At 44.5% G+C, this 22,076-nt stretch overlaps 1 protein-coding gene across 2 annotated transcripts in view; it reads right to left on the bottom strand.

Annotated features, from left to right (window-relative positions):
- Positions 1-22,076, bottom strand: part of unc5b (unc-5 netrin receptor B) — a 50,014-nt gene that overhangs the window by 3,945 nt on the left and 23,993 nt on the right. Inside the window, exons 2-14 of one of the 2 annotated variants that reach the window (XM_071481232.1) lie at positions 12,623-12,853; positions 12,216-12,359; positions 11,702-11,805; positions 10,463-10,643; positions 10,150-10,317; positions 9,634-9,798; positions 7,881-7,913; positions 4,699-4,893; positions 3,911-4,279; positions 3,683-3,770; positions 3,195-3,369; positions 2,862-3,101; positions 390-539 (exon numbers count right to left, since the gene is read on the bottom strand). In XM_071481232.1, the coding sequence (XP_071337333.1) occupies positions 390-539; positions 2,862-3,101; positions 3,195-3,369; positions 3,683-3,770; positions 3,911-4,279; positions 4,699-4,893; positions 7,881-7,913; positions 9,634-9,798; positions 10,150-10,317; positions 10,463-10,643; positions 11,702-11,805; positions 12,216-12,359; positions 12,623-12,853 (2,243 nt within the window). The remainder of the gene's footprint in view (positions 1-389; positions 540-2,861; positions 3,102-3,194; positions 3,370-3,682; positions 3,771-3,910; positions 4,280-4,698; positions 4,894-7,880; positions 7,914-9,633; positions 9,799-10,149; positions 10,318-10,462; positions 10,644-11,701; positions 11,806-12,215; positions 12,360-12,622; positions 12,854-22,076) is intronic. The other variant, XM_071481233.1, reaches the window with a different exon arrangement.

The following is a 22,076-nucleotide window of genomic DNA, read 5'->3' as shown; positions in this document are numbered from 1 at the left end:
CCACCAACTGGATCTCCGCGTGTTGCAGCACAATTTATTTCGAAAGCACACTGTCCATAAATTAGACCCACTATCAGATTTCCTGGTTGTTTATTCAGAGGAGGTTCAGACTGCAATTTCAGTGCTGCCGCCAAGAGAAAGCAGCAGGGAGTATTGGTGTTTACAACAGCAGTGTATACTATAAAGCCTACTGGCTATATTCTCTGAGAGAAAAAAAAATTCTACTCAAGTGATATCAAGAGTTTGTCAGACCTTTGTGAGGTGGTACTTATTCATTTTTAAGTAAAAACACTATTTGCAAGCTCCTGATGATTTGTCCTGTGTTCAAGTACAGGCAGACTGCTCTCTTCTAGACCGACATGCATCTGTTGTCTGCTACATTATGTCACCTGGTACTTGGCCAGTAGTTTGCTCCTCCAGTGAGTGTGAGGAATGTCGTGGATGGACAGGCGCAGGTTGTGGTAGCTGTCTTTGAAGAGCAGCGGTTTGGGATCCTCCAGCAAAACTCCACCTAGACTCCTCTCCAGATCCAGCACCTCCTGCAGAGAGGAACAGAGAAGACGGGCTCAGGAAGACCTCTATTTGATTATTATAGGTTTATAATCATGACATATTTGAGAGCGCACTTCGGAAAATCCTTAATTAAAATGTGTTGTGCACTGTCTAAGTTAGTGTTTCCAAATGGAAATGTGTGAGAGCTGCCGGTTTGAAAGCTGCCTGAACTTTGGCAGCCAGAAATCATGTAATGTGCCGCCATTAAACTGCACACAGCACGCTCATGTTTACTGCCCTGGCTGGTCTGTGAACACTTACAAACATACAACAAGGGACTGAGAGTGGGAAAACATTTAACGTCAGTGAGTCCAACTTTCTCTGGATGGTGTGCTCGTTTGCTGCTTAGTGGGGCGCTTGTATTGTTCTGTACTATTTTGAGGCATTGCTGCTGAAGGAACAGAAACAGGGACAAAACAGGGTGGATCTGCAGGGTCAGCTCAGAGAGGACGGTACTCCCCTATTGCCCAGAACCTCCATGGAAATAAGTAATATTGATTTCACAACACCTTGTCTGTCTCTATTTATATTTATACTTCTTATTCTATTTCATGCTGTGCTTTTTGATTCTACATGTCCAGGTCTTCTGCATGATTTCGTCTGTCTTTGATTTTTGGCTTTCTTTCTTTTCTTTCTTTAAACTAACTCCTATTCAGACAGGATGTTTTTACACTCAATGATTTTTTTCACACATCGAGTATTGTTTTACGAGCTGGTCATTTACAAGAGGAACAACACTTCAATCAATGGAATCACTTTACAAGAAAGCCATAAAAAACAGCCTCATTTCATCATTTCAATGTACTGGAAAAATATAATCTACTGAGCTAAATATGCTTGTTTTATGTGTAAGATTTTGCATGGACTTGCATATATGTTAATGATTTACTGTACATTTAATTCATATATGCAAGTTTATTTAAAAAAATACACATTTATATAAATTTATATTTACATATTTTCTCATTTATTTTAAACATCTCTATCTTCCTATTCTGGGAAAGTGGTCTTTCTCACTGTATATAATATCAAAATATATTGTAACATATGTCTACAATATAAGCATACACACATAAACATACATATTTGTATGAGCTAGACATGTATGTCAATATATGAAATTGTTCCAATTTCTAATAGGATTCAATTATGGTTTTTACTTAGCCTATATGTTTTTATTGTATGTGTCCAGATATTCCATGCATGGAAATTCAGTATATGTGCATATATTATATTTGCATATGGGCCACCACCTTTAAAAGAATTTCTTAAACAGAGGGCTAGATAGTTGCATTGGCACTAGGGCTTCCACTAAAGGGGACTGTGAGGTGCCTCATAGATGCACCACATTTATACAAACTGTGTTATCAGTAAAGGGAAGTGAATACTGGAATAGTTTACTATTTGTAGTAAGAGAGTGTCCTACATATCCCACCCCCCCAAAGACATATCTCAAGCTTCAGTCAAACCACATCAGTGATCACTTTTAACTCAGTGTGCTGACAAATGTATTTGTTTTTTTATTTGTGTATTTTATGTTTGTACTTGTGTATTGTTACTTGTAATGTTTTTAGTTTTATGTTACCTGCCTATAGGGACTATGTATCTAAATCAGCATTTTTGCTACAAACAAACAATCTCTGCTATCTTCACAACTACTGATATGATGGATTACATTTTTCATTTAAAAGAAAATGCTTAAATAAATTACTAATACTGCACTTATTAAAAAGGGCTTCAAGTCTGTTTACAGTTCATTGGAAGTAGAAAGTGCATTTGTGAAGAATGTTGTGTAAAGTCTTATGGGGCCTAATAAACTGTTTGGGGCTGAAGACTACAAGTTAAAAAATCTGTGGGTGTGGAGCTCACCACACCCCTGGAGCCTGATCCTCATCTCTGCTTGACGCTAGCTGCTCAAAGCTACATTAGCTGCCACAAGCACAACACAACCAAATCTGCAACAGAACTGTTGGCAGGCGAGATGCATTTTGGGTAATATGGGTGCCAGGTTTTGACAAGGAAGAAGAATTTGTGTCTGCTGCATTGATTCTGATTCTTTGTCTCCAACTGTGCTGTAAGAGTAAGAGGCTAAATCAGTACTGTGCTCTTTTAATATTTAAACTAGTGTTTCCAGACTCACACAACAAGAAAAAGAAGTAAACAAGTCAATAGGAGAGGAAACAGAAAAAGAGACAGAAGAAAAATAAAGGCAAGCAGCAGGAAAAACTGACAGGAGTTCAGATATACACATCGACACACACGCACGCACACATGCAGACAAAAGAGATCGATAAAAACAGAATACACACCTTCAGGGCATGTGGGGTGTCATGGATACAGTAGATCCGGAGGCTGTAGTCCAGCGAGAGGCAGGGTGCTCGGGGAGCAAACAGGGCCAATTGCAGGCGTTTGCAGGCAGGCTGCGGGGGGCAGGACTGGCCCACCAGGCCGTATGTTCCCAGCTGCTCCATGAGAACGTGGCAACACTCCTCCTCCAGCTGCAGGTAGCACGGAGACGACAAGGTCTCCTCGCCCACCGTCAGCACATCCTGGAAGAAGATTGAAGCAGGGTTTCACTGCTGCCACATCAGACAACGAGCTCTCCATTATCTGATACCTAGTTGTCAGGCTGACTGTCTCACCTCCCAGGCGCCCTGGTGCGTCTGAGTCTTGAGTGTGAGGGTCCAGTCGGGTGTAGGTGTGTCAAGCTGGGCACAGTGGGGCAACGTAAGGACCACAGGACGGTTCAGCAGCATACCGGACGGGCCACAGCTCACCACAGGACTGAGTACAGTCTGACTGCCCTCAGATGGCAGCCTGTAAATGTCACACACACACATTTGCTACAGTTGCTGAAACAACCTGGTATTGATGTGTTTCTAGCAAAGTGAAAATCAAACTTCCAGAAAATTGGCAAGAAATTAATCCCCTCCAATATTCACGTAGAAGTTGAGTCAAGTTTATACATATTTTATCTTCAGAAAAAGTGATAGAGCTGCCTAATAACCTTCAAGTGATGCGCTGTAGGTGAGCCTTGCATGGGAACATTTCTGATTGAGGTGAGAATGAGGTCTTGTTCTGCTACGTGGTTGCAAAGGAGATGAGTGAAATAGAGGGATGAAGCACTCACGTTGTTTTGTCCCACTTGTTAATAATGAGGTACATCTCGTAGAACTTCCCCTGGGGGATCGTGCCAGGCGGGACAAGCAGACTCACACCTAAGGGCGAAGGCATCATGACTTATCTTTAACTTGTGTGTGATTAACTGAGCACGTCGTTGCCTCACAGTGGGAGAATACAAATCATACAAGCATAGAAAAAAAGAAGGACAGCTGGGTGCGACAGGGTGTGTTATTACCTGTGTTGGGGATGGTGAGGCGTCCTCCCAGGTTACCCAGGGTGGCGCTGGTGCTCAGTCCAGGCTCTCTGGACAGGGTGTGACTGTAATACTCTCGCTCTCTACCCATAGTGCCCACCGACTTCAGGCTGAGGATCTCCCCGTCACCTGAGCCCATGTCAGCAGGGAGCTCCAGGGAGGAAAGAGTGGAGGAGTTGTACACCTTGATTTTGAGACTTGGCAAGGGGTCCAGCAGGGGAGAGGTGGTCATGGGGATTTTGTGGGGGCTGTCGTTGACCCCGTGCTGCAGGGAGAAGAGCGGCCCGCGGAAAGCCCCCGCTGTGGCTGTCAGATCCGGAGGAGCTGAGGGATGCAGAGGGTGAGGGTTATCTGCAGACACAGGAGGGGAGAGGAGCTGTTCTCTTATCACCAGAAATGACACAGGCAGGGCTGAGAGTGCTAAAAGTGACGCGAGTGAAATGGATTAATGTTGCCAATTAAAATTTGATGGCAAGAACAAGAGGAGGGATACCATAACAAATGCTTAAAAATGAAAAAAAAAATGTAATGCAGTGAAGAACAGAGAATTGACTAAGTGAGAGGAGATAACAGTATAAAGAGAATTAATTTATATGGTGTTATAAATAGCAGGGTGATAATGAAATGAATTGTGAAGAAGTTCTCCTGTGAGGATAAGTAAAAACAAGAAAAGTTGTGAAAATAAACAATGATAAAAAGAGAATCGAAATGTGTATTGAATAAAGTGACTCGGAGTGTGTGTGTGTGTGTGTGTGTGTGTGTGAATTCACCCTGTCTGGGAGGCTTGTAGTTGCCAGGGTGGAAAGCGGTGGTGAGAGCAGACGAAGAATCGGTGATATCTCCGTGGAGATGGCGGCGTCTGCGGCGATATGCGAGGACTCCCACGCACAGCGCCAGGATCACACACAGCAGCAGGGCCACCACCAGACCGGCGTAGACTGCTACACCCATACCTGGGGCCAGTGCTGAAAGAAGGACACAGCAACAGACATTGTAAAGAAAGAGACACATATGAAGACATACAGATTTATGACATATCATCTGATTTACTACACATCCATTGGAGCAGGAAGTAGCATTCATTAGTCATTGCAGTCTAAGGTTCTGCCTGACTGCATGATTAATCCAAAAAATAATCAACCAATTAATCAGTGATGGAAATAGTTGCAGCCCTTTTTCACAGTAGCAACTGAAATCTTCGAGGATGGTTTCATGTTGGTCATGTCTGTCTTAAAACAATACAGCTACCAGTTGACTTGATTCCAGTGTAACAGATGGAGGACAAAATCCCCAGTCCTTGTTCTGTGTAAAACGCATTCTGCTGCAGCTAATATGAGGCTTCAACGGGCTCAGTAAGTCAAATCAAGTGTGTAGCTTCCAAAGTTACAGACACAAAAATGATGCCAATGAGTTCCATGCAGTGGGATGGTACAATTGTGAAAGGAGAGAAGAAGTTGGATCGGTGTGGCCCTATAAAGTGAGCTTCAGCTGCACCCTATGATGCATTTTACACACAGGACTGTGGACTGTGTCCACCATCTGTCACACTGGAACTGCATTAGGGAGGGGATCACGTCACCACCAGTATGGCAAAGGAGACATGATCCCAGTGACCAATAACTCCCTCAGAGAACTTGGGTATGTGAGCGTCGTTTTAAGTTCTGTTTGATAACAGCTACAGCTTTTTGGTTGAAAGAGATCAACTAGATGACATTTTTACAATCATTTTCACACTTGTCTTAAAATTTACATCCACTTAAATACACCTAACTGTGCATACTTTTCATTGCTTTGATACAAAACCCATTCAACCATCACTTATACCAACATTCATGAACACCTCTCTTGGTCAGTCAGTGTTGACCACCATCAGAAATTCTGCACAACTAGAGCAGATCACTGTTTATGGAAATATGCTGCATTTTGACAAACAGATGAAACTATATATGAAACTATAATTCTGAACTTTACTATTTTTTTATTGGCCACCTTGATAACAACTATAACACATAGAAGTCATACCTGCACTGAAATGTGCACGTATATACTGTATATAATATGCATGTAGTTGTTACCATGGAGATTTTTCCACTGTTACTGCCACAGATGCACCGCTGACACACCTGGCTGTCATTTCAGCTAACAACCTACCCAGGTGTTTTCTATTGATGGTGACTGTATTTTCTGAAGCACAGTACATTACACTGTTAGAACAAATGGAAAATGGCTTTTGTGCCTTGTTTCTTTATCATTGCACAGTACACATTTATTCATGGCTTCTGATGCAGTAAAAAATGAATTCATGTATAGTTTACTGTAAATTGACCACACTCATGACGTCTGTGGTGAGAGGCAAAAATTTCTGTAGCTGGAAAAATTCATTAGGGGCAAAAATAGGGGATAAGCACAACACATGTATTTTGCGATGCCGCAAGTTGTTTGTGTTTTTTAGTTCACTGCACATTGAGTGACAAAGTAGTCTTGAGGGAGAGAGCATATGCTATAGTTACAACAGCATGAGTAACACAAAGTGTTAACTGATGTGCTCAGGTGCACAGTGTGTGAAGAGTTTTGAAAAGTGGACATGGTTTTGAGACAAGTGTGAAAACAATTGGAAAAAAAAAAAAAAAGAAAAAAAAAAGCTGTAATAAACAACTCCCGGGGGCGATCAGGGGTGGGGTCCAGGCTTGACCTTAACTTCACCTGCTCCCTGTTGGCCTCCCTCTGTTTTCCCCTGCTGGGTGATTGGTTGTGACTGGTCAGCAGGCCCAACAAAGCCTGCTTAGCCCTGACTCCCCAACACTAGCAGAGCCAGGCCCAACCCAGACACGTGAGCCAGTCACACCCCAGCAGAGAAGAGGGGAAGGCGAGCAGAGAGGTTTGGCGGGAGACAAATAGGAGCAAAAACGGAGACGGGGTAGACAGGCGGGATAAACGATCGAGAGGCAATGCTATGGGAGAGGCAATTTGGAAAAAGGGATAGGAAGAAGCTAGATAAGGTTGTGATTTGTTGAGAGGACAGAGGGATTATAAGTGTGGTGAGGAGGAGAGAGGAGATAAGGATAGCAGCGCTTGAGGAGAGGGCCCATGTTAAAAGAGCAAGGAGAGAGTGAGGAGGAAGTTAGAGGGAACCACAGAGCAGCAGTGAGAGTGTAAGACAGGGTGGAGGAGAGGAAAGCCGGAGGCAGACAGGCTGGCAGAGGAGAGCTCCCATGCTCACGTGGCGCGATGGAACTGAATCCGACAGCCGTCCGCACTTATTACCAGAAACGGAACAATAGCGAATTAGGTGCATTACCGTGGCTGCTCTCCCCTGAGCCCACGTCACATTGAGCTACAGGAATTACCATCACTTCAAATGTAAACTATATCACAGATTAACTGAAAGTCTTACAGAAATCAACTGTTTTTCCCCGGCATGTGCTATGGTTCCTCTGCACAGCCAGTGGATCAAAGGGCTTCAGCTTAGAGACATGTTATTCTGCTCCCTCCATAACGGAGGCTGCAGATTCTCCTGTCTGCCACGTTGGGTCAGAGCAAGCTGAACTGTTTTTGGTCTGTTTGTTGAATTATATCAACATTTATTAATCTGTGTCTTGTAATTATATCTTTTTTTCCCAGTCTGCAGTTGTAATGTAAATGAAACATAAATGATGCAATGTGCTAAAAAGAAACCTACGCAACACTTAGTCAACACAATAGACAAGATGGAACAACAACATTCACGAGCCAGCTGGACAAGAAGGTGAGCAGAGACTTCACTGAGCTCGATCTGAGATGACAGCAAGGTGTGGATGGACAGACTCAACACAAAACGCTGCACACATTCAGATCCACGTGCCAACACAGATGTTAGGACTCCTAACATGTATGAGCACACAAACAGACACACACACACACACACACACACACACACAAGTGAAGGAGTGAAGTCATGGGAAGGTGAACTTACGATGGCTTGCATGTTCAATAGAAATCTTTTTATCTGTTTGAACAGGAGACAAAACAAGAGAAGAAGAAAAGAAAAAAAACACAAAACATAAAAATGGATGGACTACTTGTTATGCAAATGAAAGATGCGATAACAGCAAAGTAAACAATAGCTCATCAATTTAAAAATATAAATGGAAACATAAAAGGAATACTGCAAGGCAAGAAAACACTTTATAACTAAACAATAATAGCCTCTGTTCTGAGAGTGTGTCAAGGATGTGCAGCACAACTGTCCACACAACGGGGTTGTGTGGGGTCACTGAGTGGGCCGATGAGTGTCCAGACCATCTTTCAGGACTGTGTCTCATACTATGTCTCAAACCAACCAGCCCTTATCTCCCAAGCATCATTAAAACACCAAACCTCCTTGAACCTCCCAGCCAATGGGTTTTAGACTCCACCAGGATGCAGTGAGGAGGATGGTTTGTGAGGTCTCCGAGCATTTCACATTAATGACTGGGGTATTTAGCCGATTCTCAGAGGGATTAACGATGAGTGAGGCATACGGTTAGCGTCTGATTGTCTGAAGCATGTGAGGAATGAAAGGAGTCATAATGTCATCAGGATACTTGTGACCACAGAATAATCATATTAACATGGTGGGAAAATAAATAAGTCAGTCAGTCCCCTGCAGTTTGCCAAATGACACCTTCACAGATTTTCTCCAGCACATTGCTTCCCATCTTCCCCCTCTGTCAGAGCTACTTGAGTGCATGTTTTGCTGACGACCTCCTGAGAACACTCAGCTCTCTGCAGCCAAATCAGACAGTGTATTTGTCTAATCTGGCTGCTCCATGGAAGCCTGTTTATGCTAGGACTTGCGTGTAGGGTCTGATAGAGCTGAAGCACAGTGCTGCACTTAATGTGGATATGACCCCCCCCCCCCCCCCTGCATGTGCATTTACGAGGCTTGCCTGGATGCTCGGGCGTGTCGTTCTTGTGATTTGTGAGTGTATGTGTTTATTATGTGTGCACTTGAACGCATCTCGCTGCCTCTGTGGATGTGCGTCTCTTAGATTCTAATGCGCTGTCAGCTGGATTCCTCCCAGCTCATCACGGGCTGTACACTGGGTGTCAGTGCGAGTCTGACTCACTCTCATATGCTCTTCTCTGTGCTAATTTCTCAACTTGGCCGTGTCATGCTCACTTCCCACTCCATGCACTGCCTTAGCGTGCACTTGCTCTATCTCTCCTTCTCTCTCTCCATCTGTGCTTTTTAGATGTGAATCACTTGCCCTCTCTATCTGTGAACCTAAATTCTCCCTCGTGAAACATCTGTCTGAGATGTTCTTTTCATCTCTCTCTCATTTGCGCTTTCATTGTGCTGCAATGGCTAAACACCTTAGAAATACAGTTCTGCACAGTACAGCTCTGAAATAAAATACACCATATAAAAATGACCTATGAGCAAAGAAATCTCTTCCTGAAGGCTTGTTATTATCAATTCCACCACCACCTGAGGCAGCAAATAGGCTGTTTGGGAACTGACCCCTATAGAAACCTCAGAAACACCACTTTCCTTCAGATATTACACAGCTGAACTGTCTGCACTGGTGAACTAAATCTCACTGATGCTAATCTTCACTGAGCAGCTGAAGAATTAGGATGCATTACATCAGAAAATATAAATCAGCCAAATATTTACTTTCTTCTGACATTTAACAACCACCCCAGCTCAAATACATTACAAATACATTGATCTGGTGACTTACTTCGTGTACACAGCCCCTCAGTGCAGTTTTTGCTCTCCATCATGCTGCCGCTGCAGTGCTTTCCTCCGTTCCTGGGTGGGGGGGCTTGGCACTCGCGACTGCGCCAGTGGGTGCACTCTGTCCCGCAGGCGGACCACTTTGCCCACTCCGTCCAGCCTCCATCCACTGGAATGAGGCCGTGGAGACGTGAGTCATTATTTTATAGCTAAACCCTTCAAGGTAAAGGGACCTGGGTGTGACATTATGATGCAGCATGATGCATACTGTATGTAATGGCCTGAGGGGCGTAATTCTGTAATTTGCAAAAATATGTTCTGTAGTTTGTTTTAAATGACTTTGGAGTCAGGAATTACTGTGTTCCTGATGTACATAAATGTCATGATGAAACCTACACACTTATTCAGTTATTCTGAGTTATGTTAGTCTGTCCTGGCTTCAGTTTTAATATTCACTCTTGCAAAGTGGCCCATTTGGGAAATTTCAGAGTCTGAAAAAGTAAATAATACAGGTCTTCACCTGGGCACAGTGTGGTGCAGGTCACCCTTTGGAAAGGTGGGCCCTCGCAGAAGGCTCCTCCATTCAGAGGGGCAGGATTGGTACAGCTGCGTGTCCGTCGCTGCCAGCCCCGCCCACACTGAGCGTTACACTCTGACCATTCAGTCCAAGATGACCAACCTCCACTCACTGTCAGAGAGACAGACGGACAAAGTGAACATATCATGATTAATAAGCCTCCAAGAACCTCTCAGAAAGCAACATTTCATAGTTGTGTATCATAGCTGACAGTTTTATCTTCACTGCGAGCTGTGAGGGAAAACATATCTGGTACCATAAACAATGAGAGTAGCGGTGCTGCTGCGTCTCTTGGCCACCACATTACGAGCCACACAGGTGTAGTTTGCTGTGTCTAAGAGTCTGGCTTGTTTGATGATCAGGTCATGATCGATGGTGATCAGGAAGTTGGAGTCCTGTGATGGATCAATGACATCCTCGTTCTTCAGCCAGTCCACCTGTAGTGAAGCAGGAACAGACACATACCTCAAGAACTTTCATCGTTAATCCCTCTGAGTTTAATTGAAAATATAAAACTCTCAGACTCTCAACCCTTTGTGTCAACTCCACTTTGAAAGACGGACTTCTTTTAATTCTTTTGGCAGATATTTCTCCACATAAATCATTGTACAAATCAGCAGGTGTGTATGCATGAACATGAATCAGCACACCACACACAGACCCATTCAGCAAACACTATAAACCTGCAGAATATTAAGCCATAGCAACAGGCTTCACACACTTCGTTTGCTATTGATCAGACACTGTAAATATTTGATCAATAGAAAAACATCATTTGTGAACATTTGGCCAAACTCACTTTTATTTCTTACAGATCCTCCTCCTTACAAATGGGCATAATATCACAGCACACAACCGCAAATAATACAATTAGGATTTATTATGAAATTCAAGTTAAATGCTCTCCCCTTTGATCTTACGCTTTCTCACTATGCACATTTCATCTTACATAATAACCCTGTTATTAAGCCACTAAAAAGGCAGAACATAAATATTTACAAAGTCATATAAAAATTGGTATTTCAGAATAATTTGTTTTCTTTTGTAATATATAGTTGCACTGCTGTTTTATGAGAGAAGTAAAACTGTCTGACGTGGTCCCGTACGGTTAGAGCAGCTTAGTGTGAAAACATGACATTAAGTGGATTTAAGTGCAGCCTTTTTTGCTTTATTGCTTAAATAACTAAGCATATTATTACTGGTCGTTATGTGTTTTAGGGGTTTTTTTCTGTGATGGTGCCACGTAGCTGAATAGACTTAAATCTCTCAAACTTCAGTGGCTTGGCCTTTACTTTCCTCCCTCTTGCTTTATGTTGTTGCAGACTATAGTGTATAAATTTGTATGATTGATCATTGATTAGTTAGATCTTTGCTTTGCTGTCTCTTCCAAAATACATGGACTTGGAACACGCCATAAAATATAAACTGTTTATTAATATCAAACAAAAATTTAACCCCAAAAGAAAGACAACCAGGTGACGAGAACGAGGTCTACCTCAGCGGCGGGCATGCCCTCCGGGGGGCGACACTGCAGCAGCACCTCCTGCTCGAGTCGCACCTCCCGCCCCAGCGGCTCCTGCTCAAAGTTCTTCCTCAGGTCTACAGTGGGTGACACAGATGTAGTCAGCAATTAGTGAAGACTGCCTCATGACAGCAGAGTGACACCCTGTTTATCTTAGTGACACTGGTTGTCATACAATCACACAAAGACACACACACACACACACACACCAGACAAAGCCCCAAAAAGCCTCAGTCACTGTGTCTTTTTTACCCTCGTAAACATGCACAGTGTCAATCACACTACACCCCACATTACCAGGGGTGACTGAGATGGAGTGCTACACCAAATGTATTTGCATATGTACTAAAGCTGACACATGTGCTGTCTCTCTCTCTTTCTTCCTTCCTTTCTTTCTCTCTCTCTCTCCCTCTCTCTCTCTCTCTCTCGCTGTTGCACGGACACACACATACGCACACTCGCACATGCACACGGCCTTGACACTGACATGCAATGCGAACGTAGGCACGGTTGCTCTTGGTGGTGCCAGCCGAGCTCCAGGCCACACACTGGCACCAGTAGTCCTCCAGCCCAAACAGCTCCTCCACCTGGGTCCTCGACACCGAGATGTCCACCTCCCTCACCACCAGGCCTGTGCACAGAGAGAGAGAGAGAGAGAGAGAGAGAGAGAGAGAGGAGGAGTGAGGCATATTTTTCACAGTGCATAAAAAACAATGCGCTGGCTGCAGACCAAAAGCAGTTAATATGCACATAAAACCCTATAGGAGCTAATGGATTATGTAGTTGGAAATTATGTTTGTAATTGAGTATGATGTTTATATTTGTGAAATACAAGGGGACATTATTGTTCGTGTGTAGTTGTGCTCACAGTACAGCTCTCTGTGTGTGTATCACCTGTGATCTGGTCCAGGCTCTCTCTGGTGATGTGATCGTTCTGATTGACCCACTCTCCGTTGCATTTGAAGTAGATCTGTGTGGCCGGTGACGCCCGGCACCGCAGCTGGACCGGCCGATTCTTTACGATGAAAGCGTCCTCTGGTTCCAACAGGAATTCTGGGAGAGGTTCTGCCGGTGCTGACGGGAAGGAGTCAGGGAGGACCTCGGCCTCGCTGTAGTCGCTGCTCTCTGAAAACACAGAAGTGATTGGGATGATTGACCTGAGTTAAAGCGTCTCCCTGTCCCTCAAGCAGTGCAGCCAGTCAACATCAGTTTTTGGCCGGTTGCTCTGTGGCTGATCCTGCACTATGACCTCCCTGCTGGGGAGGTAAGAAATAAACAAAATGACCAATTTTGTCCAATGAGGATCAATAAGCCATCACATAACTAGAGGGAGTGCATGTGTGTGTGACAGCCTGTCTTGTGTCTCAGTCCAGCTTTAGGGCATGCATGTATGAACGCGTCTGTCAGCAGTGTTTCACTGAATACATTAAGGCAACCCTGTTAGTGTATTTCACGAAGACATTTAAGGTGCTGACAGCTTGCACTATAAATGAAGTCACACGGTGACATTATTGCCAGTAATCTGGTCAATGCAAGCCTCCTGCTCTGGTCTCCCTGGAAGAGTCCACGCCTCTCAGCTGGGAGGAGAGCTGCTGACCTTCCACGGACAGGTCCTGTTGATCACACATTATCCCCTGACATTTTCGATGTGACACATCCCCCCTGGCGGTGCTGCACAGAGCTTCTCCTGGCAGGAAGGACACGATATTTCTGACCTCTTCACTCTGACTTGTTACTCTAATAGTGACGGATAGATCCCAGGCACTATATCAGAGCTGCAATGTTATTGGCTGCTACTCTTTTCCCAACTGGAGACAGATTTATGTGTCTGCAATGATACCTTTGCTATGTACTGCATTGTTTTTAAAAGATTCATGGGTCAACACATTCACTGCACAGATATCAAAGCCCTTTGAGGCAAATGTGTGATTTTGCTCTGTGTAAATAAAACTGACTTGACAGTTTTGAGAGTATTATAATGATGTTTAATGGTATAATGACATGAACTGTCAAACACATAACATCAGTTATCGTTAATCATTTTCCCCAGCTGCTGGTTCTGCTGGCTCTCACTCAAACATTCTGTGTCAGTCAGACTTGTCTGTTTACAGGGCTGCAGGGCAGCAGACTATGAGGCAAGCTCAACCGCAACTCATGTGTCCATCAACTGGATGGTATCACTGTGTACTTGAGCACAAACACTGAAGCACAGGCAGACCGGAGAAGACCGTGTGTCATAACGCTTGCAGACAGCAGGACTGCAGCATCCTCTGCCACCAAGAGTAACCCGACCACAGTGTAGATATAATGACCGGCCTGAATCCTGACACATACAGCAAATACACTTGTTAAGGCATGTTACAAAAGTTACAATGCAGTGTCTTAATTATCAAACTCTCATCATCCCTTTCTGACTTTCTCTTTCGGGTAAATTCAAGTTCTTATAAATTGTTAATGGGTCTGACCTTCCAACAGAAAATGTTGCTCTGCTTACGAAAATGATCTGAATTCAATATGCATTAAATGGAAGACTGGAGCGGAGAGCAGGGGATTGACAGGGTCGACTCGGCTCCAGTCAGGAGATGCCAAAACGGTAAGGGCATATCCAGCCCAGTGCACTTTCCTCCATTGACACACACACACACACGCGCGCGCGCAGGCAGATGAACACAGCTCATGGGTAATTGTGCTTTTCTTACACAGCAGTCTCACAGTGCTGCAGTTTTTAAATCTCATTCTCTACATTCAGTGGGTAAAGGAAGAGGTTTTAAGGGCAGGAGCGGCGGCTTATTCCACGATGAGATTTAAACCAGGGCTAATTTCCAGTGTTCAGTTTTCAAAATTAATCGAGCCCAACTTGATCATTTATGCCGCAACCAGGGAACAAGAGAAACTACTTAGAAAGATACCATCTCCTATTTTAGGAACATGAGCACTTCCCCACCCCCATCCCGCTGTTCCCCTTGACAGATTCTGTCTAAGACATTAGAGGAAAGCAAAGAGGAACACAGAAGCGTGAAGGGAAGTGGGAGAGAAAGTTGTGGCAGGATTTAAACCAACAGAGATTCATGGGATTCAAGAGCCTGCAGCGTCTTCAGGTGTAGGGATCTCTTGACCCAAACCTCCCCCACCATGAAGGGGCCAGCGGGGACAGAGGAGTCTGAAGCAGCAGTGCCCACAGCTCAGAGCCTGGCAGCGCTGTGGCCAAGGGACACACAGAAAGGGCAACATCTGCTCCAGGCTCAACAGCCCATCCAGGGTGGACCTGTCACCCTCTGTCTGTCTCTGCCTCTCTCCAGCCCGTCACTCTCACACACACATCCCTGAGCTCCTCCAGTCACTTCTCCTACCGTCGACTACATTTATTCACTAACCCGTGACCCCCGACTGAACCCTCGCTGCTGCACGCTTTCCCCCACCTACGCTGTGCAGTAAGGGCACAAATACTTCTCCTGGTGATGATTACAAATATAAGACTCATCATTTCTTGTAAGTTATTTTTCTTGCACTGAAAAGTTTTCCTTTTTTCAAATCCCACCTCTTCCCTTCCACTTTCCCATTGTAGTATTTCTCATAAGAGACGAAAAACAAACTTACAAAGGTACAAAAGCCCAGAATAACAGTCTAAAATAAATTCATGACATTCTTGCTCTGTCTGACTGCCTTTTTCATTGGTTCTTTTTTTGGTGAAGATGGTGCCATGTCATGTTTCACCCTTTTACTCCCATCAGAGCTTCTGGCTTCTCCATCTCAACACATTTCACACAGTGACTGTTGTAATATACCACACTGCTAATTCCAGGGGAATCTCAAATATATAAACATTTAATATCACAAGTTCACACTTGTGTGATTGTGGAAACACAAACATGTGACACATGTTTGTCTGTAATTAATTGTGCAACCTGTCTCTGCAATTGTTTGACATGGGGGTTCTGTATATTGTAAAAAGGCCATATTTGCACCGCCATATTTGTCCCCATTTTGATGGATGAACAAAAACATCTTAACCTTTAAATTTGACTTTTGCTCTAAATTCAAATTTTAATACGAAGCGAACACCTTGCAAACACCAAGGACTACAACAAGCTAAATTCTTTCACTGACACACACAAGAAACACAAGGAAAGCTCAGAGCAGTGAAGATGAACAATAACAAACACAAAAACATGCACATGCATCCATGCATACACACTCACAGGACACACACGCACAATTGTTTGTGCTCTCACAGGTTGTTTCTACACCCTGTCAGGTTCCACACTTTCTGTCACTTACATACACTCAATTAACCACGTACAATGTTGTAAGTGGGTACTCATGCAGGTAAACACAAGCAAGTATGAATAATGAAAGTTAACACATTTCAAAGTCATGCTTAACCGTGAACACAAATCACATTCATCGCCGTGCCTCTCCCACAATCCTCTCCTCCCTGTCTTGTGTTTCCTCTCCTCACATCCCCTTACTTCTCCTCTTACGAAGCTGTCGCCTCCAGTCTTTCAGACTTTGAATTCTCTGTCAATAACCAATTGTGTTGCCCCTCCCCACCCCTCACCCCCACTCTTTCCCTTTGTCCGGCATTGATCGCTCGGTGTTCAAACATTGGCTGAAAAACACAGCCTGTCACTCTTCAGGCCCGATGAGAGAGGGGGGCACGGAGAAAGAGGGAGAGAGAGAGAGAGAGGAAGGCAGAGGAAGAATGGCAGCGGAGACAGGCAAACAGAGAGAGACGCCGCTTCAGATGGAGACAGAATGGGAGGAGAGCTCTGCATATTTGGGTAAACCTCTCTCTCTCTGTGCGGAGTGTGCGTGTGTGTGTTCTGGGCCCTGCGCAGTTTAATTAAAACACTTTTGCATGACAGAAGTAGGAGACAAACAGACAGCTTCTTTCTCTTCCCCCTGTCTCCCTCTGAGATAATGGAGCTGGGGGTTTAAAGTGGAACCTGTGTTTTTGGGCCAGCGTACAAACATCCATCAGAACTCAGCAGCTGGCAATTTGTGCGGAATGGAGGAGCCTTCGAGACAAGAACTCCTCGCCGAGCAGCACAGCAAGTCTTTTATTACTCTAATGATAGACAGCAGACAGCTAGAAAGCAAACACAAGCTTCTGGGTATTCTTTTCTGGAGCACACAATTGCACGAACACACACACACACACAAACACACACACACACAGGCACGCAGACCCAGACACGAGATGACAACCTATGCTTATACGGTACGTTGTCGTACTCGTATTTTTCATGTATGATAAATTCAAATGGTGGAACTGAAGGAGGTCCCTCCGTCAGTGACTGTGTGGCTGGAGTTGTAGAGCCTCACTACAGTGTAACTGAGAGTCAGAGTGACAGTGGTGGAGCGAGAGCCGGAGAGAGACAGAGAGAGAGAGACACAGAGGGTGGCTGGACAGAGGAGACAGACGGGAAGACAGGAGGGCTGGCCGGAGACAGGTCAAGAGACACTTGTAGACAAGTGGAGAGGAGAGAGATGATGCAGTGGACACACACACACACACACACACACACACACACACACACACACACACACACACACATACACACATAACACTGGACTGCTATAATAGCTGACGAGGAAAATAAATCACAGCAATGTCTGTCTGTCTCAAGCCTTACTGAAACTGTCTCTGTTGTTCTTTCTGTGACACGTCTTCCTCCACCCTCTCTTTTCTTTTGCCTCTCATTCTTTCCCTCTTACACACACACACACACTCGGACAACTGTAATTTTCCTAGCCCCAGTGCCTCCAGCCAGAGCGGAGTCTAAAGCGTCTGTACTTTATCATTACCTTTACAGAGTTAGTCATTACTGTCCCCTCCAGTGCCCTCACTATCCCAACACTGCTCTCAGACGTGGGGGGGGGGGGCAAGAGAGAATAGTGCACGGGAAGAGGAAGGAGACTTATAAGCAGCCAACAACAGAGAACCACTGTAAGAGACACAGGGACAGGCTGTGTTTGGCTAGAGCAGGAATCTCTTTTTTTTTTCTTCTGTGTCCTATGAGGTCAAAAACAAACAAATAACAGCACAGCATCCCACCTCCTCCCTTCCGCTTTCCAGTTTGGTGTCTAACATGGGAGTGCTTTTCTTCATGCCCTCCCCTGACTCCAATCCTCCTTCCCTGCTGCCTGCTGGATTCAAAGCACTTTGTGCAGCTCCAGTCGACTTCAAATGACATCCAGCCTTAAATGCAAACACACACGCATAGACAGAGAGAGAGAGATGTAGCCCGCAGCTATAAAACACAACGGGCTTGCTGAGCCCACTAAGGACAAACAGCTGTGAGGACAGACAGTCAATGATGATGCTGGCAGAGGAAACAAGGCCAATAAATAGAGTGATCAGCAGCCATTATGTAACATTGACTGGCTGACCAGATATCCATCATCCTCACCCAATTTACCTCATTATCATCATTCTTGTGAGGAAGCCCCGAGGTGGAGTCGCGCTCGCCACGCACACACACACACACACACACACACACACACACAGAGGCAGGTCGAAAGAGACAGAGATGGATGGAGGGAGACAGTCTCTCCTTGCCTTCCTTAAAGGACAATTACATTGAGTGATTGATATTCAGACTGACCTCATCCTCATCAGCCTGAAAACAACTCGCTGCACGAGGAGAGAGAAGAACCAGACGAGTAACGGAAAAGATGAAGTGCAGAGACGTGCAATTTAGATGTTTGATGGAAAATCACTGAATGTGTGAGGAGGACAGTGCACGACCGTGTGTGTGTGTGTGTGTGTGTGTGTTGGCATCAGGCAGGGCATGAGGCGACATGAATGCAGGTTGGAGCGACACTTCTCTCATCAACAAAGGCAGACGGAGTGTGAGGAGTCATGCAGTTCACCCATCTGACTGAACACGCACACACACACTGGCACGCTGGCGCAGACACTTACAGTATAAGCGACCCTTTAGAGCTCAGACTGGGGTAAAATTGGTAATCTTTTAATGGGAAGTGTCATTAATTCACCGGTGACTAACAAACACCATTATTTTCATTTCTTCGTGGTAGCTGTGAGGCGACAGGAGGCAGGATGCAAGATTTGATGTCCTGCTAAGAGGTACACAGATCTGACTCTGTGTGCTCTTTCATAAAGACTTAGACACGTCGGCCTTGAAAGTTCTTGTTTGGATATTTTGATACTGCCATGAAGATGTGCACCTGCAGCGACTCGACATGCCTCTGCAGCTTGTTTCTTTGTACTCACCATGGTGACTCTCTAACTAACAGACTTCATTTCTCTCACAGACTGACACACACATTCCTCTCAGGTCCTCCTTGATTCTCACTCACCCTCTGTCTCTCCCAGTAGCTCTTTATGATTTTGGTTTCTTTTTTACTCTAACTAGCAACTGAGAAGGTTTTTTTTTTTCTTTTTCTTTTTTTTTTCCCATTTTGCCCTGAGTGGAAAAAAAGACAACACTATCAGTTTCATGTTTGTGTTTCCAGCACAGCAACAGGTCCAAGATGTGTTAGCCTAGCTTAATACAAACAGTGAAAACAAGAGAGAGCAGCTTGGCTAGCTCTATGAAAAGAAGACAAAAACACATCCCAATTACTTACATGATATCTTTTGTAATTCGCAGTTAGCTAGTTATACTTATACTGCTACATCCAGAAAGTCCTTCATAGTGGAGCAGCTGCATTTCTTTAGTTAATTAAACTCTGATTAGCTAGCGGGCCGTGTTCATGAAGACATTTCAGACTGGTCTGTAACGTTAGTCCAGTCTTAATTCTGCTCACAGATCAGTTTCACAAAGATAAAGACCGGCCTCATCCTCAGGCTGACTCAGGCCTAAGTTGCCATGGTAACAATCAATGACACCCGTACTGAGCAACAGCATCCAGCAACAAAAACAAACAAACAGGAGAACGTGGCTCATTGTTTGTGGTTTGCTAGCACTGGTTTGCTAACATTGTTATGAAGCACAGAACAATGAGAAGGGAAAGAGTTTTTATTTTTAGAGACCGCAGCAATTGTTTTTCCAAATCAGATTTTTTTTTTCTTTTTATTGTCCTACTCTTGGCTGGATTTCCAAAGTAAAATGTCCTCGTAACTGTTGAATTCTTCTAAAAGACAATCATTTTCTGCCGGGTAAATGGAGCTGAGCGGTTGGATGTGGTTCCTCAGTCTCAATTTACCCAGAATTCACTGTACCACCGTCCAGCTGAAGATAGAACTGAGTGCTACGGGTAAATTTAGTTGTCCATCTGAAGTCTGACTGTTATATAGTCAAAGTCTATTTTTGTGAAACCTGCTGCTTTATAGATGAACAGTTGCTCAATACACATCTGCACAACTTCTAATAAACTAATAAACAATGTTATATTTTTACTTTTGTATTTTAATATGTGTTAATTACACATCATGAGAAATAAGACACGTTCTTTTTTTCATTTATGACCGAGCTATGCTAGCTGCTGTCTTCCACTCGCGTATGGACTATGCTAGGTTAACATGTTCAAGAGCATGTGTGAAACTGACTTCCCAATAACAACTTTGGGCACAACAGGACTCAAACACATGTTGTTCTTTCCCTATTAACAAGAAAAAAAGGGGACAAAATCCTAACCAAATATGTCAACTAAGAATCGCATAGATATAATCATGTTTGTTACGGGAACTTGTGAGCTGCAACTTATTAGAAGTTCGTCATAGCAGTGGAAATATCACACCTTTGATTGGTTCCAACATGTTAATGAGGACGCCTGCAGAGTGGCTATTTCTATGGAGTGTGAAGCCTCCCCTGTAACATCAAGATACAAGCATGAGTATATAATTGATTGTGCAAGTGAATAAGAAAGATGGAATCTGTGTGAGCCAGAGAACGATGGAAAACGGGATAGAAAAGGTATGTGTGTGTCTGTGTGTGTGTATGTCTGTGTTAGTGTATGTGTGTGTGTGTGTGTGTGTGTGTGTGTGTGTGTGTGCGTATGAGAAAGAGGGAGGTGACAGGAGGCTGGAAAGCAGATTGGCAGAGAGAGAAGTCTGAGCCGGTGATGGAGATGCAGAGTGACAGAAATGCTTTGCTTGTCCATCCAGCATGTCCGGGTGGCAGGAGGAGAGAAAGCAAGCCTGAGGACATGGTAACACACATACTCACACACAAACACACACACACACACACACACACACATGTGCTCACACAACAAATGCAGAGGTTTGGAAGACCTCTTTCACAGATCTGCTTGTAAATAGAGTGTCATCCCACACTCTTAGCTGCAAGGTGTGTTACCCTGCAACCCTCTAATTGTAAATGAAGTGTGACCTGCCCTTTTTCAAAGGACTCATCTTCTGTCTCTTTTTTCCCATAAGCCCTTAGTGTCATAATGACATTTAATCAGCCCTGTTATAGGGTATGCCAGGGGGGAAACACACATACAAACACACGCACACGTAAACATGTTATCCAACTATGTGCTTCCAGACAGTAAGTAAGGCCCAATGACAGGGTGAGAATCAACAGTGTTTTTTTACTGATAACTGGGTGAATAGTGAAGAATTTTGTGGCTGTTTCACATGGACCCACACTATTGAAACTGTGTATGTGAGAGGTTGGGCGGGCGTGTTTGTAACAGACTATGGATTATATTTACCCGCTGTGCATCCAAGGGACAGCCTACTCTGAGTGAGATTCTTTGACTATGTTTTTGAATGTGTGGGTGAGTGTGACTGTGAGAGTGGGAGCACTAAGAGGATTTGCGCTTGTGTTGTAGCTGTGATCCCACTGCTGCTACTGGTGCATTTGAATAGACGGGGGGGGGGGGGGGGGGGGGGGTGCATCGTGGCAGAATGTGTGCTCTGTCACAGCTAGGGGGCGCCACTCCCCCCCCCAGAGTGCTCATTAATCATGGCCCATCAGAAAGTGGCCCTGTGCTGTTTGTGCGTGCCCTGACGACCACCTACTGCATGGGAACACAGGCGCACACAAGCACCACTATCAATCACTATCGGAGTTGGTGAGAGAGAGAGAGAGAGGGAGGGAGAGAGGGAGAGGGGTGGAAACAGGGAGGGAGGGAGGGAGAGAGAGGAGACAGAGTGGGTGAGACAATGTTGTTTCCCTATTATCCTCTTGAAATTACAGACCAATGTCACAACTATTACTTGGAGGAGGTCAAACTCATATGGTAGAATGAGACTCTGTGTGTGTGTGTGTGTGTGTGTGTGTGTGTGTGTGTGTGTGTGTGTGTAGACACTGTATGTGTTGCTTGTCTGCTCCACCACTGTGCAGCTGCTTCATGAGAGTTGCGCAAATCTAGCCAGAGTGGCTGGTTGCCATGGTAGGTATTCACATGGAGCCGGCTCCTCTAGAGG

Source organism: Trachinotus anak, unplaced genomic scaffold (genome assembly GCF_046630095.1).
Source record: "Trachinotus anak isolate AG129_WGS33_773 ecotype Australia unplaced genomic scaffold, CSIRO_AGI_Tana_v1 ptg000007l, whole genome shotgun sequence".
Taxonomy (NCBI): domain Eukaryota; kingdom Metazoa; phylum Chordata; class Actinopteri; order Carangiformes; family Carangidae; genus Trachinotus; species Trachinotus anak.
This window is presented reverse-complemented; position numbering and strand designations above follow the sequence as displayed.